The sequence below is a fragment of the Cinclus cinclus genome, chromosome 14, assembly GCF_963662255.1.
Source record: "Cinclus cinclus chromosome 14, bCinCin1.1, whole genome shotgun sequence".
In the NCBI taxonomy this organism is placed as follows: Eukaryota; Metazoa; Chordata; class Aves; order Passeriformes; family Cinclidae; genus Cinclus; species Cinclus cinclus.
The window spans coordinates 9961200-9974832 of NC_085059.1; the positions used below are offsets into that span (position 1 = coordinate 9961200).

General features: G+C 37.2%; 1 protein-coding gene across 3 annotated transcripts in view; it reads left to right on the top strand.

The window, feature by feature from the left end:
* Positions 1-13633, top strand: part of GABRB2 (gamma-aminobutyric acid type A receptor subunit beta2) — a 140330-nt gene that overhangs the window by 68442 nt on the left and 58255 nt on the right. For all 3 annotated transcript variants that reach the window (XM_062502042.1, XM_062502043.1, XM_062502044.1), the window contains exon 5: positions 4817-4899. In XM_062502042.1, the coding sequence (XP_062358026.1) occupies positions 4817-4899 (83 nt within the window). The remainder of the gene's footprint in view (positions 1-4816; positions 4900-13633) is intronic.

The window sequence follows — 13633 nt, forward strand, 5'->3', positions numbered from 1 at the left end:
TTTTGACACAGTGGCAGGATAGTAGGAAATGCTCTCTCACTTAAGGAACAATTTCTAGAGCTACATATATAACAGCATAGCAGAAGGTGGAACAGAACTATGCAGCAGAATTCTCATTTTTCTGTGACAGAATTCTTTTACCGTGAAATAAGAGCCCAGTTTTCTGATTTTCCATGACTCTTCTCTGTTGGCATGTAGATGGCACAATAGGCTGTACTTCAGCAGAGAAATGTAGAATATCTTCCCAAGAAAGATCAGAGGCATGTAGATTTTACTTTCCTCTTAAAAATCTGGTATGCTTCTTTTACCAACAATCTCAGCAACAACAAAGCTTATTGAGGTCGAAGTTTATGTGTGGGTGCTGACTACCTCTGTTTTATCAGCTACAAAAGTTTTTTTCCTTTCTTGTATTACATTTAGGTAAGGCTTTAGTATCATATCCTTTGTATTCTTAACTCGTATAATGTTTTTACCTTTCATCTTTGACAAATCTACTTAGTGCTTTCAGAGAATACCACGCTGTCTAAGGATTGCGCACTACAGAAGCAAGGGGAGCATCTACCTGTCATTTGATAACAAGTGCCAAATGGAGTAAGAAAAGTGAGCTGTTGGCGTTTAGGTTTGAATACTCAGGAAATGTTGAGGAGTAGTGTTAGAAGAGAGCATATTATTGATTCTGGGTAGCATATGTATATTGTTTAATCTCAAATAGACACATCAACATTAATAAAACGGCTGTTCTTTTTTTCCTGTGAAACTACACTGACACGCTAGATGGTGTTTACAGTTGGAAGTTTATAGGTGATTTATAGTTGAACAATTGAGTAGCTGAATTTTTAGATTTAATGTTAAATTTTTAGAAATGCCACTATTGTTTGGAGTTTCCTGTGGCCAACTCTTAACCTATGATCATGCAAAGGAAGCTTTTCTTTTCTGTGAATAAGCAGGAAGAAAAATTCTGTGAACTCCCTATTTAGCAATAAATTTGTTTTATTTAAAAATAGAACTGTCAGTGTGTCTATCAACCTTGACATATGTTTAAATCCAATGTTAGCATCCAGGGGAGAGATTTATCCCACTGATGTTTTGTTCCCAGAATTTCCAGGTATTTGAAATTGATTCTTCGGCTGCTTCTGTCACAGATATTTCCAACTGTCATGCAGGAGGACTTTTTCCAAGAAGCAAAGGTGAACAGTGGGTTTAGCTGCAGTGCATTATTTCTGTAACTGATTTAGAGTTCCTGACTACCAGTCACCACATACCGAGAATTCTTATAAAGTCCTTGATAAAGAGGTTCAGTCTGTTGTGCCTGTGAGCTCTTTGAATTGCTCCTGATGCTGTTAATAGGGAGTTGGTCAGCTTACAGATGCACAAACCTGAAGCAGAATTTCACTCTGCTTTCAAAAGGTTATATGTGCATTCATTTAGAGAAAAAATTAGATTTTGTATTTTCCTAGGTTTCAGCTCCTTTTTTGACTCCAAGGATCATGATTAGAGCTAGAACAGGAGAGGAGGGTGTTACAGAGTTCTTGTGCTACCACTCTACTCAGGAGAGCTATCTGGAATTACCACCCTCTTGCTCATCATTTCTGTACCTCTGTAAATCTCTAATTACAGGTCAGAGCTGCTTCCTTCTAGGGCAGAGATAAGTATCTGTTACTGCTTATTCTCCACAGCTTGGCAAAGCCTTTGCAGCTCCAAGAGGGAATGGGATTCTGTCTGTCTCCACATGTCATTAGCATTGCTCTCTTGTCTTCCAGTGATGTTCTTTCTTCACTAGTGATGTCAGAACTGTTTAAGTTGCTATTTTGAATTTCAAATCCCACTTGAAATTGTCAGAAAAGCAAAATCTATAGGATTTTGGAAGAATGTTCCCTGCATAGAACTGAAAAATAAGACCTAGTAGGACTTCTGGACAAGTATTATAATATGGATATTATGTTTTGCCTCACTTCAAGTTTGGAAGTGTTTAAAAAAAGTTCTTTATGGCCTTCACATTTGGCCTGTGAAAGAAGTAGTGCAAATTTCTGGCTCTGACTTGAATCACAGACCCTCCAAAGATTTGGAGGTGAGCAGATTTTCAGCTTTCTCAGAGTTTATCAGAATTATTTTAATTTATTGACAGCAAACTTTACTTTCCCTGAAAGTCAATTGTGGTGCAGATTTTTTTTCAGTGTAGCTGTGCCTAACACATGAAGTTTTCTCTAGGCCTGCTTCATAATCCTTTATTTAGTCAGTTTAGTGGTGCTTCAAGGTTTGACTTTTTTTGTGCTTCATAATCAGCCTACATTCAATATATAGCTCATAAAAGAGGAAGATGAAAACTCATTTTCCTTGTTAGGAATCATAAAATATCACAAGGTTTCTCTTTCTTCAGCAACAGATGAAAAGATGAGTGTGCGAGAGAGACAGTTCTGTGATGTGTTTCATTTCATGTGGTGCTTCTCTGAGTCCTGTTATTGTGTATCATCCCTAATGACTGCAGTGCCTTGAGTCACAGTGTTGATTTTTTAAAAGCTTTCACTTTTTCATTATTTGTTCTCAAGGTTACAATAAAACACAGTGTTATATTTTTTGCACTAGTACAGGCTGTATAAAAATATTTTTAATCCTGCTGTGAAAATTTAAACAGCTCTGCTCTGAGGGAGAGGCTTTGGGGCTGTTTCAAGTGTTCCCAACTTCTAAAATTAACTACTGTTTCTTCTTCTGTCTGAAAAGTGTGGGTCATGTCTCTTGCCTTTAAAAGTATTCCAAGGTGGTAATACTTGCACTCTCTTGCTTTGGTAATTTGATTTAGCTAATCACCATGAATTGCAAACCACTAGGAATTATCCAAAGGCAGTTTTGCTGTTTAAATAATTACGAAGATGAAAGAAAACTTCTTCTACTTTACTATAAAGGTGAGGACCCAGGCTAAAAATAAGGAGGGAGGCACAAGGAGAGGAAAGGATAGACTTTTGATTTTATTTCTATGGATTTGCATTATGGCTAAGAAGGAGCAAGCAAGTTGAATTAAATGCATTATTCAAAACTTCTGTTTTGACTTGATTAAATCCCTGCTCTACCAATCATTTTCCTTACCATGCCACCTTTTTTTTTTCTTTACTTTCTGGTGAGGTGGGACATTGTGTTTTTTAATGTTATGCTAATGTTTCCCACAGAACTTTCATCCCAGTTGTCTGTGACCTTTGGCCCCTCTCTGTTTTTTTTACACCAAAAATCCTCTGGAAATGTGTGAGAATTGTGAGTTCTTCACTCCATCAGTGTGAACAGACACATTGCTGAGGGTACCATGGGCTGGGGGTTGTTTCTGTGTGGAACCCTTGGATATGGTAGACTCTGGTAGGAAGTGTTTAGTGCAGAGAAAGCTATGAGAAAAGTTAGTAGTCAACCAGGTTAGCTTTTACCACAACTCTTTTGTGCATTTAAACCTTGACTGTATGTCTGTGCTCTGCCTTTCCCCCTGTGAACTACTGAAACCCTTGTAAAGTCCCTGACTATAATATGCAGGTAAGTATGGAAATATTGAGGAAGTCGAAATAACAAACCTCCCCACAAAAAACCCAAACGTAAACCAACAAAAAACATGAGCTGTAATGTTTTTCTGGTCTCGCTATACCTTTCTTGAAGTTTTCTCCAAAATAATCAGTTGTACGTTGCTACTGGAGCAGGGCAATTTCTTTGATTTTTCTTTGAATTTAAAAATAAGGAACCAAGTATGAACTGCCAAGAGGATTTTTTTACCGATATTTGCTGCTGCTGGCTCCATTTGCATTTGCTGTCAACACATGTATTCCTCAGCAGTCTGAATTTGTTAAAAGCTGGAAGGCTTTCACTGAGAGGCACAAAAGGAGTCTTTTTTCCCTGTGCTTTTGTTCCACTCCAAAAAGCTTTCCTGTGAAGCATCTCCGGTAATATAGACTGATTAAAAATATATTTTCCAAAGCCATTCTACGAGTACTCCTATATGGAATGAAGAAAAAACTTGGTGCCAAAAGATGTTCCTTTTCTCAAAGAGACCAGTAAGACAGGACAGCAAGCCTACTTATGGAGATTCTTAAGTGCCTTGCAGAAGTCGTTGCTACAGTCAATTTTGAGTGAATTTTGACCAGGCAACTGTAATTTTCTGCAGCTAGTGAACACTTTTTAGGTATTCAAGGAGAAAGAATAAGATCTGTCAAATGACAGAGTTCTCTGAAGTCTTTTTATCACAAGAAAGAATGTACATGAAGTTTTTGGAACTAATATTTTACATTCTAAATATCTACTATGAAAGGCCAGTAGTGAACCTTATACATGAGACAGGATTTTGGGAAGGAAACTGTTGGTCACCCAGTCTCTTATTAAAACCATGGAAAGTCATTGGTCCTGTAATGTCCTAGTGTTTGTATGTGCTGTTGGCACTCTATCTACTCCATCTGGAGTCCCATTGTGGAGGTCGTCATTTTAGATTTTACAGTTTGAGCTAATTCATTTGGTCAGCCGTTCAGCTTGAAGAAAGCTTGTACAAATAGCTGCTGCCCAGTGCTCTCATTTTTTAATGTTGTGTAAGCAGGCTCCCCAGGTGCTTTGGCTAGTCAGCTGTGCTTAACACACAGCAGAAAATACTTGTGTGAAGGGGGAGCTGTGCATGACCACCAGGCTGGGATAATCTCCCTGGGACAGCATTAATTACAAGCAAGCAGCAGACATCATATCCAAGCAAAACCTGGCAGAGCATCACTTATTTAAAAACACAGTTTCTTCTTTCAACAAAGTGTGATCAAGGAAAGACTGGAACAAGGCGCATTAGCAACCTCTTCTCTTTCCTTCCCAGAATTACAACAACAGCTGCTTGTATGATGGACCTGAGGAGATACCCACTGGATGAGCAGAACTGCACGCTGGAGATTGAAAGCTGTAAGTACTTCTGCAAATCCTACTTATTGGGTGGTCAACTGCTTTAGAGTTTTTATTTCTGTCAGGTTCTGTTTTTTTCAGGTTTTGTTCAGGTTTTGGTTCTTTTTTAACATGCTACTAACTCAGTTGTCTTTCTGTCTGATGATCTTGGTAAACACGTGCAAAAAAAAAGCTTTCCAAATGGATTAGTAATTTATGGCACAAGGATTAGCAAAAGTTATTCCGTGTTTTGATGGACAATTTGCAGCTTTAAAAGTCTCATTCAAATGCCTTGTTGGAGTTCATGTGAGGAATACAAGGATTATTATCAGTTCTTTATCCTCCTTTATGCTAAACTGTGTAGCAGCTTGTTTCCATTTATAGATGAAGGCAAGAAGTTAGAATTGTTCTTGAATAGGTGCTTTTAAGGTGTTTTCCTAACCACTGTGCTGTAGTTAAACTTTCAGAGTATGTAAGCAGTTTGTTTATATATACTGATTTAATGGCTGGTGTCTACTGAACTTTTTATGTAGATAAACCTTGTGTAGTAAAACCTCTCATTGAAGATTCAGGATCACTCTTATAATGGCAATATTGCGAGCGTGTTATTTAATACTCTAAGATTATATCAGAACTTTCAAGATAAATGTCACATTTTAATATACAGTATGCAAGTATGTGGTTTTTTTTAAATAAGTCCTGTGTTATGAAGTGTATGGAATTTCTGGGTTTAATTTGTGCTACTGTCTGGAAAGAACTTAATACAGCTGAACATCTTTTTGAGAAAGCATGTAAGAATATGCTTTACATTTGTGTCCAAATTTCATTCATTTTACTGGAATTTACAGATACACTAAAATTCTTGTGACACTGTTGCCTGAAATAATTTCTGTGCATAAGTAGCAGAGTGTGACTGTTGTTAAATTCTGTGTACTGATATTCACAAACAGCAGATGTAGTGGTGGACTTTGCACTGAGTGGATAAAATCTAGTTTGCTAGGGGGTTTTTTGTAGTTCAGTGTAGAATTTCCATTGATAGCATTTGATTCAGAATCTAATACCTGCAGCCAGCTATTATACAATCAGTATGTAGCTAGTATATATAGGCTGATTATAATGTGTGAGAGAACTATTGGCATAATTCAGACTTACAGAGATCTTTGCTGAGAAATTTTTTGATATGACAGTGTTTTTTAATTTTTCTTGTAGCCAGGACCTGGTCTTTTTCTATTTTCCAATTGTGTGTGTAAGGTGGGAAGCCGGAGAGTCAGAGGAAATCTCCTCTCTCTCTTTACAGCATTGTTTAAATGACCAATAGGGTCTGGCCATATCTCTGCATTGCTGAGATGACTAAGTCTTATTGGGATTCACAAACTAGATATCCCTCCTCTTATCCTTTCACAGTCCACCTGGAAAATATTTGCAGGTCATACCTGTCATGTCCTTAGGCAAAGCAGAAAATTGTGTGTCTGCTTTTCAATGAGAGCACTTGTTCTCATTCAGACTTACAATGTGGGACTTGTAAATTGAAATTTCCCTTTTATGTGGGTTACAGTAGAGGTTTGATGCAGATCACTTACCTTTCAAGAAACACTCCTAAAAACGGAGGTATTGAGTGGTCAAAGTTGTTGTTCCATTTGTTATAAAAACTTAATGCTCATTATATCATGGAAAGGGTAGAAGTTGAATTTACCACAGAAGTTGGGATGCTTGGAGCAGAGGTCATTTGTGGATTTGTGAGCTCTGTTGCAGCATTAGAAAGATAAAACGGATTTAAATCAGGATACTATGTATAGTCAGCCTATTTCATTGCAATAATAAAGTCCATTAAAGAATGGGGATAAAGTAACACTTGAACTGTGTTTTGAAGCACTGTAATACTGCTTTAGAAAATGTTTGGTCTTCATAAACATCTGATGAAAACCTGTCTACCCTTCATGAGTCACTTAAAGCAAAATTGCGGGTGGGTAGATGGGCGGGGTCAATGAAATTGAAAGTGACTTTCCAAGTTATTCAGGTGCTGAAGTCATAATCACTTCTAAAAAGTGGTTAAGCTGCATGCTTGAAGAAGGTTGGTTTCTTGCCCTACTGATCCTGTCGGATGCCTGTTTCACTGCTGTTTTCCTGTAATAGTTAGATATTATTTGTGCCGTTATCCTGAGTCTCTCCTGGCTCTGATAAGGCCAGCCTGGGCCAGAAGAGAGTAGGAATAACACATGGACAAGAACAAAACCCAGAAAAGCTCTCACTCAGTGGCTCATGTCCAGCACACTTTTATTCTTTGGGGAGAGAGAGAGAGAGATAGAGGAAATAGAGGGCTTTTTGGAACCCAGGGAGAGGGGAGGGAAGAAACATCACAGCCAATGGGACAGAGCTGAAGGGGAGAGATCAAGAAAAAGGAATAAACCACACTATATACAGAGAGGGGAAAATAGAACAGATCATTTTCAGTGCAGTGTAAAACCATGAATGTGCATTACAACAATTATTTAAGTTCTACTCCAGGTGTTTTCATGTCAATGAAGGCATGAAATCAATACTCACTGCTTGAGCTTACAATAATTTTTTTTATACGGTGTCTTCTCTGGCCCTCCTGGGACCTTCATAACACATTTAATGAAAACACTTGTAGTTTCTCATAGACTTAATTTCATTAAACTGTATATTGCAGTCTTTTTTAGCTTTCTCATGCAGGACTATGTTAAGAGAAATGCAGAACTGGCATTAGTTCTTCATTAGGAATAACTAGTACCTTCAACAGTGTCCTAGATGAAATCTGTATTACACTATGGCATTAATCCTGCCTTTCTTCACAAGTGCATATCACAGGTGAGAGTCTTTTCTGGAACAGTACAGTAAGGTCTTTCCATTCCTTACTCATTTTCCAGCAGTGGGCTCTTTCTAGCTTTTTGAGGAATTTTTTTGTGTAGTGCTAAGAGCACGTGACTTGGTATTTCATAACACTGTTTACATAGATCAGTTTTCTTAATATTGCTACAGACTTCAAGTCTGATCATCCTTGGTCAGATTTTGCTGATTTTGTTTCATTAAGAAATTTCATCAACACAGAAATGCTAAAGAATACTAATGTCAAGAAGGAAGAGCTTTCCTTAGTCATTCTCTGTATTGAGCACAACCTTTCAGTGCAGTACAATTACCTACACTCCTTTTACATATCTTTACTAATTGTCTTAGTCTTACACCAAATAATTCTGTGAAATCCAGTTCAGATCTACGTTGTTTTAAAAATGAGTTATTGCCAAGTCAGGTCATTTGAGTTGTAATGAGAGATTTTTATCCCATTTCAATGCATGTTAATATCTCTAAAGTCCTTCCATTCTTTTTCTTCCTTTCTTCCTTTCCTCCCCTCATCCTCTTATTGATGCCAGAGTTGAATACCTTATTAACTGCCTGGGCTACTGTTTTTTCTTCATGTCATAGTATTTACTGAAATTTGTGGCCAATATCAAGTTTTTGCTAACCTAGATTTGCAAAAATATAGATTAATTTGCAAATTAGAAATTATTATGCAAAAGGGTTGTATATAAAATATAAAACCTGATATAGAGGGGGTGATATAATCTATTAAGATACAAGAGACAGCAATTCAGTCATGTTTCAGTCTAGGGCAGTCTTAGTGAGATGCTGAAAGTGTAAGAGGGGACTATTCCCCATTAGTTTAAAAAGTATCAGTTTTGAGAAAATTAAATCCTGGGGTTTTTTTTCCACGTATAGCTAGTTACACTCTGAGGTCCTTTAAAAACAGAAGTTTGTAATATTCAGTTTTGCTAAAATGCTTCTATACCTGTGGGCTATCATATCCAATGGGGTCTACTCAGAGCTATTCTACTTCTTCCTTTCTTTTGTTATTCTCCAGCATACTAAACAGCAGGGCTATAATACCAGAGGGAAACCAGTTTTTCTACATATTTGTTGTTTAGTTTCACAAATTGCAGGCAACAGAGAGTTTTTTCTTTTTAGTTGAATATTTACTTGACTCAGCAAATAGCTCTACCACTGCAGGTTGTATTGCTGAGTTTCCAGTGATTCCTGAGAATTATTTTATTTCTCTGCTGTTTCCTGCCTTTCTGGAATTGTAACTGTTGAAAGGAATGTCTCAGCTAATCGTCCATAAGACTAGTGAGACTCAAAGGCAATAAGAAGTTCAAGGCAGTTTGATGAATACTTCATATTCCTATAAACTAATGAAATATCATATTGCCCATCCTCAGCCTAACAGAAATTATTGTGGTTATTTTGAATGTTTTTAAACACAATTATTCAACATTCATCTGGTACATCTGGACCTTTGTCCATTTCAATTATGTGGTACCACATAAAGACAAAAATTTACTTCAATTCCTTCTTATCTTGCTTCATTATGTGTTAGGCCTGGCTATATTTATACTGAGGCAAAATTCAGAATCTGCCTTTTGACAGTGGGGTTTTGTTTTGGGGTTCTTTTTTTTCTTCCCATTTCTTTGTTGCTGTGGAACAAACAAGAATGCACTGAGTTTCTCCTCCAAAGCATATCCTCAGGAATACTTTCCATAGTGTATTAACGATGTGGCAATTAAAGCAGCACATCAAAGCCTTGCTGTCAGGAGGCCTTAGCAGACAGGGAGCTCCCCATGCAGCTGTACTGACCAGGGAAAAGCACTCACAGACAGGCAGGGGAGAATGCTTTGCTAATGAATGAGAAATGATTGTTTTCAGGACATTTAATTTATGTAAAAGCCTGGGGTGTTTGGAGCAGAAATCATTAGAATTTTTTTTTCTACTTCATGGCAAAACCACCAGAGAAGCACACTAACTTAAAAATTTCTGTTCAGTGAGAGAATCTGGAAAAAACCAGAAACAGAGTCAAAAGAGTACCATTCCTCCCTGTGATAGTGGAGCCCAGTACCAAACACTTTCTAATCAGATCATCTGTGAAAGCTCATCAGCAAGAGAAAGATAAGTCATCTTTGTGTGCTCAAGGTGATTTTATGAGCACTTTGAAGTTGCTGAAAAGAAGTCAAAGCAGCCTTTTGCTGAAGCTGTGAGTATTTTGCAGATGGTTGCTCTGGGTATTGATCAAAGCTGTAATCAGGTTCACACAGGACAAATGGTAGAACTCCAGGAGCTGACCAGGCAAGGCTTTTCTGGCTTAGAGGCCAGTGTGTTTGATGCCAGGCAAGAAACCAGTCCCCAGCAGTAGGATGTTCAGCACAGGAGGATACCATGGCAACGTTCTTAAGTGGAAAGCTAAACAAATGACTCTTGGGCCACTTGACAGCTAACATTTTAAAAGTGGTTAATTTTTTTTTTCTTCCTTCCTTTTATCAAACTTAATGTATATTCCATCACCTTTGTCTCTTCACATGAGTCTGTTTTGCATCATGGCCCTTGCAGAGAGGATATTCCTCTATCAGCAGAAGGTGGTCTTATCAAACTGCCACTTTTTTTCATCTTGTTCATCATCTCTATATTCAGATTTCCTAATCTGGATTCTGTGCCAATTCAACCTGTACAGTGCTGTGTGTGGAGGAGACATGTGTTGCTTAGCAAACAGGGATGAATTCCTCCCTATGTCCATTCTAGTGTGGCTTCCTTGGGACAGGTACTTTGTTCTTTAGTTGTTGTCCTTAGTCATTTCATCTCAAGTATGTAGAGAAGAGAAAAGGTATAATTTCAGTGGCATAATGCACGCTGAAAATGAACAGGAAATCCTTGACTCCTCTTCATTGTGGAGATAGGATGATTCAGGAAGAGCTAAAATAATCCCTGGATGATTCTTCTGTGTAGGGGATGATTCTTCTGAAGAGGGGAAGGAAATTTAGACTCACCATCAGTGCATATGATCGGGGTGGGCTGTGTACAAGGGAACCAATATTCGTAAGGTTTTAATAGCACACACCCCCATAGCCACCTGGGGGTTGGGCTTTCACACTGGAGCTCAAATAACACCTGAGATATAGTACCTTACAGGTAGGCGAGAGGGAAGTATTTTCCTTCTTTCATTATATCTCAGTACATCTTTGCAGCAGTCTCTGCATACTGAGAGTTCTCATAGCACAAACAATTTGATATAATGTTTGCAAATAAAGAAAGAATTGTACAAGAGCTCTGCAACAAACTCCTAATGCTTTCAAGCTACCAGGAGTTAAATCTAAAAAGGAATGCAGTGTACAAATATCTAGTCTGTGTCTGTTAGCCCCAGATCATACCAGCAACACAGATTTCTACAGAAAAATTAATAATTATAAGTGCCTCTAAAAATTAATCTACAGTCTAATATGGAGAACATCTATAATCAAAAAGACAACCAACATGTTAATGCTTTTACAACTTTTGGTGCATTTTGTCTTTTATATTCAGTTTGAACAAGAGTAAATTTTTCTTATTACAAATAACCCTGTGTTTTATCAAGGGATTATTGGAAACAAAACGGGCTCTTTTCAGAAAGTCCATATTCAGAAAGTATCAAATGTATTTGCTAAGGCTTAGGAAAAAAATTACATGTCCAGGAAGGCATGTGCAGTAAGATATTTTCCAAAAAAAAAAAAAAAAAAAAAAATTTTTAACAAAAGCTCTGACAATCTTATATCCAATAAATTGTGGAAGTATGGAAAGCTGGTGGATTAGCACTTTACAGTTCTATTTTGAGAAGGTATGAATTTTACACAGTAAATATTCACCCTTTTTTTTTTTTGGTTTTATTTTTTAGGATCTCAGCCATAAAATGTTATACTTTAGGCATTTCTTTTTCTGTAGGTCTGGTATTCTTTTCAGATGCCTTGTAACTGTTGATTTCTTCAAGAAAAAAAAAAGTATTAAGTGCAGTTGGAAAAATTCATGTGATGTTGTTACATACCTTAGCAGGGTGTAGTGTATGATCAGACATTATACTTTGTTTTCATTAGTTTCCTTGGGAGCCACATGTGGTTAGGTCCTTCTTTTGAAAATTTTTTAGACTATTGAAAGGGATGGAGGTGGTACTGAAAGCTAATAATGGCTTATTCTTCATGGTGTCAGGTTACTTAAGCAGTCTACTGTCTTTCAAAATGAAATAGCTTCTTCAACATAATACAGCTTTTATGAAATAGTAATATTTATCAGTTGCTGGAATCCTTAGACATCAGGTCTCTCACTTTAGAAGACAGTGCAAACTGTGACAATCACACAGTGATCACATACCTGTGAAAAGAAGTGAAATATATTTCCACAGTCATTTTATTTCTTAAGATAGAGGGGTTTTCCCCTATATATAACTACAGTTGTCTTTTGTTCATCAAATGAGTTAAAGAATGAATTCAAGTTTTTTTAGATTAGTTTTCAAAACATCTAGGGGCAGGAGGGCACGTGCTTGAGTCTGTTGTCAGTCTGATCTGTATTTGCCCTCGGTCAGTGATAGAAGCAACTCAGCTAATGCCAGTGCTCTTGCTAATGCTGTTCAGCTCATGCTGAATTACTTACGTCGGGGAAGGATGAAAATGAGTATTTGAGTCACTGCAAAACTGTGGATTCAGATGAAATTTGAATGTATTGAGGTGTTTACAAATAGGTGTTTTGAGCGGTTCACAAAACAGCAGCAAACAGAATGGAATCAACTCTTACCCTGCCCTGGCAAAGTGTCCTTTGCTTCCCCACGGACAGCATTTGGACTGGGGTGAGATGTGGCAACGCTCATTAGGTTCCTTCTCTGAAAAGAATTCCATTTGCTAATTGAGGAGCAAGCCAAATGACCAGATTGGTGAGTGTGCTCTGTACTTGGGTCATTGATACTTGTCCATTTGTCTTAAGTTTTTAAAAGAGGAATTGGAGATTCATCTCTCAAATATGAGCTTAGCTCTCCTCAGTGACTCTTGTTAAAGAAAATAAATACCTGTATTCTCCAGCAGGGTTGTAATTTTTTTTGTTTGGGTTATTTAGTTTTGGTTTTTTCCAAAGTCCAGATTTTCTTTACTTTTTCTTACTGATGCTCACATGCAAAATATTACATCATTGGTCACTGAACAGGAAAGCAATTTCATTTGTTCCGTTACAGCAAGTAGAAGCCAGGGTGAATATAAGATCATCTTTAGTTTTGATTATGACATTAGATTTGAGTTCAGGAAGGGTTGACCTTTCAAGTACACAAGCCTAAGAAATATTATTTTTCTTTGGTGGAATAACAGAGAAGAAATTGAATTAGAAGCAGCATTGGCAAAGTTAAGAAATAAAATCTTTTCATCCCTTGACCATACCTTGATAATGATGAGAGTTTTGTGAAACAAGTTAATTTTGTTTTCGTTTGCTCATGTTATTTGGTACTGCTAGTCAGGCTGATCAAATTCCATCCGTATTTTGCAAAAACAAGCTACTTTCTCTTACTAGATGCATTCCTATTTTCCTACGCCTTAAGTTTATATATTGAATTTAAAGTTAGTATTGCTTATGACAGAAGTAATTCATTTTAAAAGAAGTCAGCATTGTATTATCCAACTTTTGGCAGTGCTAGGGGAGTTATCCTCTGGCTAATTATTCTATCTTCTATCCATCTGACACCACTATAGCTGATGAGGGAAAGTGCTACTGCAAATTTACTAAGATGTTGCATTGGTGTGCAGGTCTACATAGGGAAACTATTCTAGTTTTAGAAATGTTTGATACTTGTGGCACTCGAGTATCCAATGTGTTTTTGGCACACTGTCCAAAATTATTTGGATGGGAATTCAAGCTGTCTTTTATGTATGAAATATTCTAACTCTTAGATAAACTTTCTCTTGATATG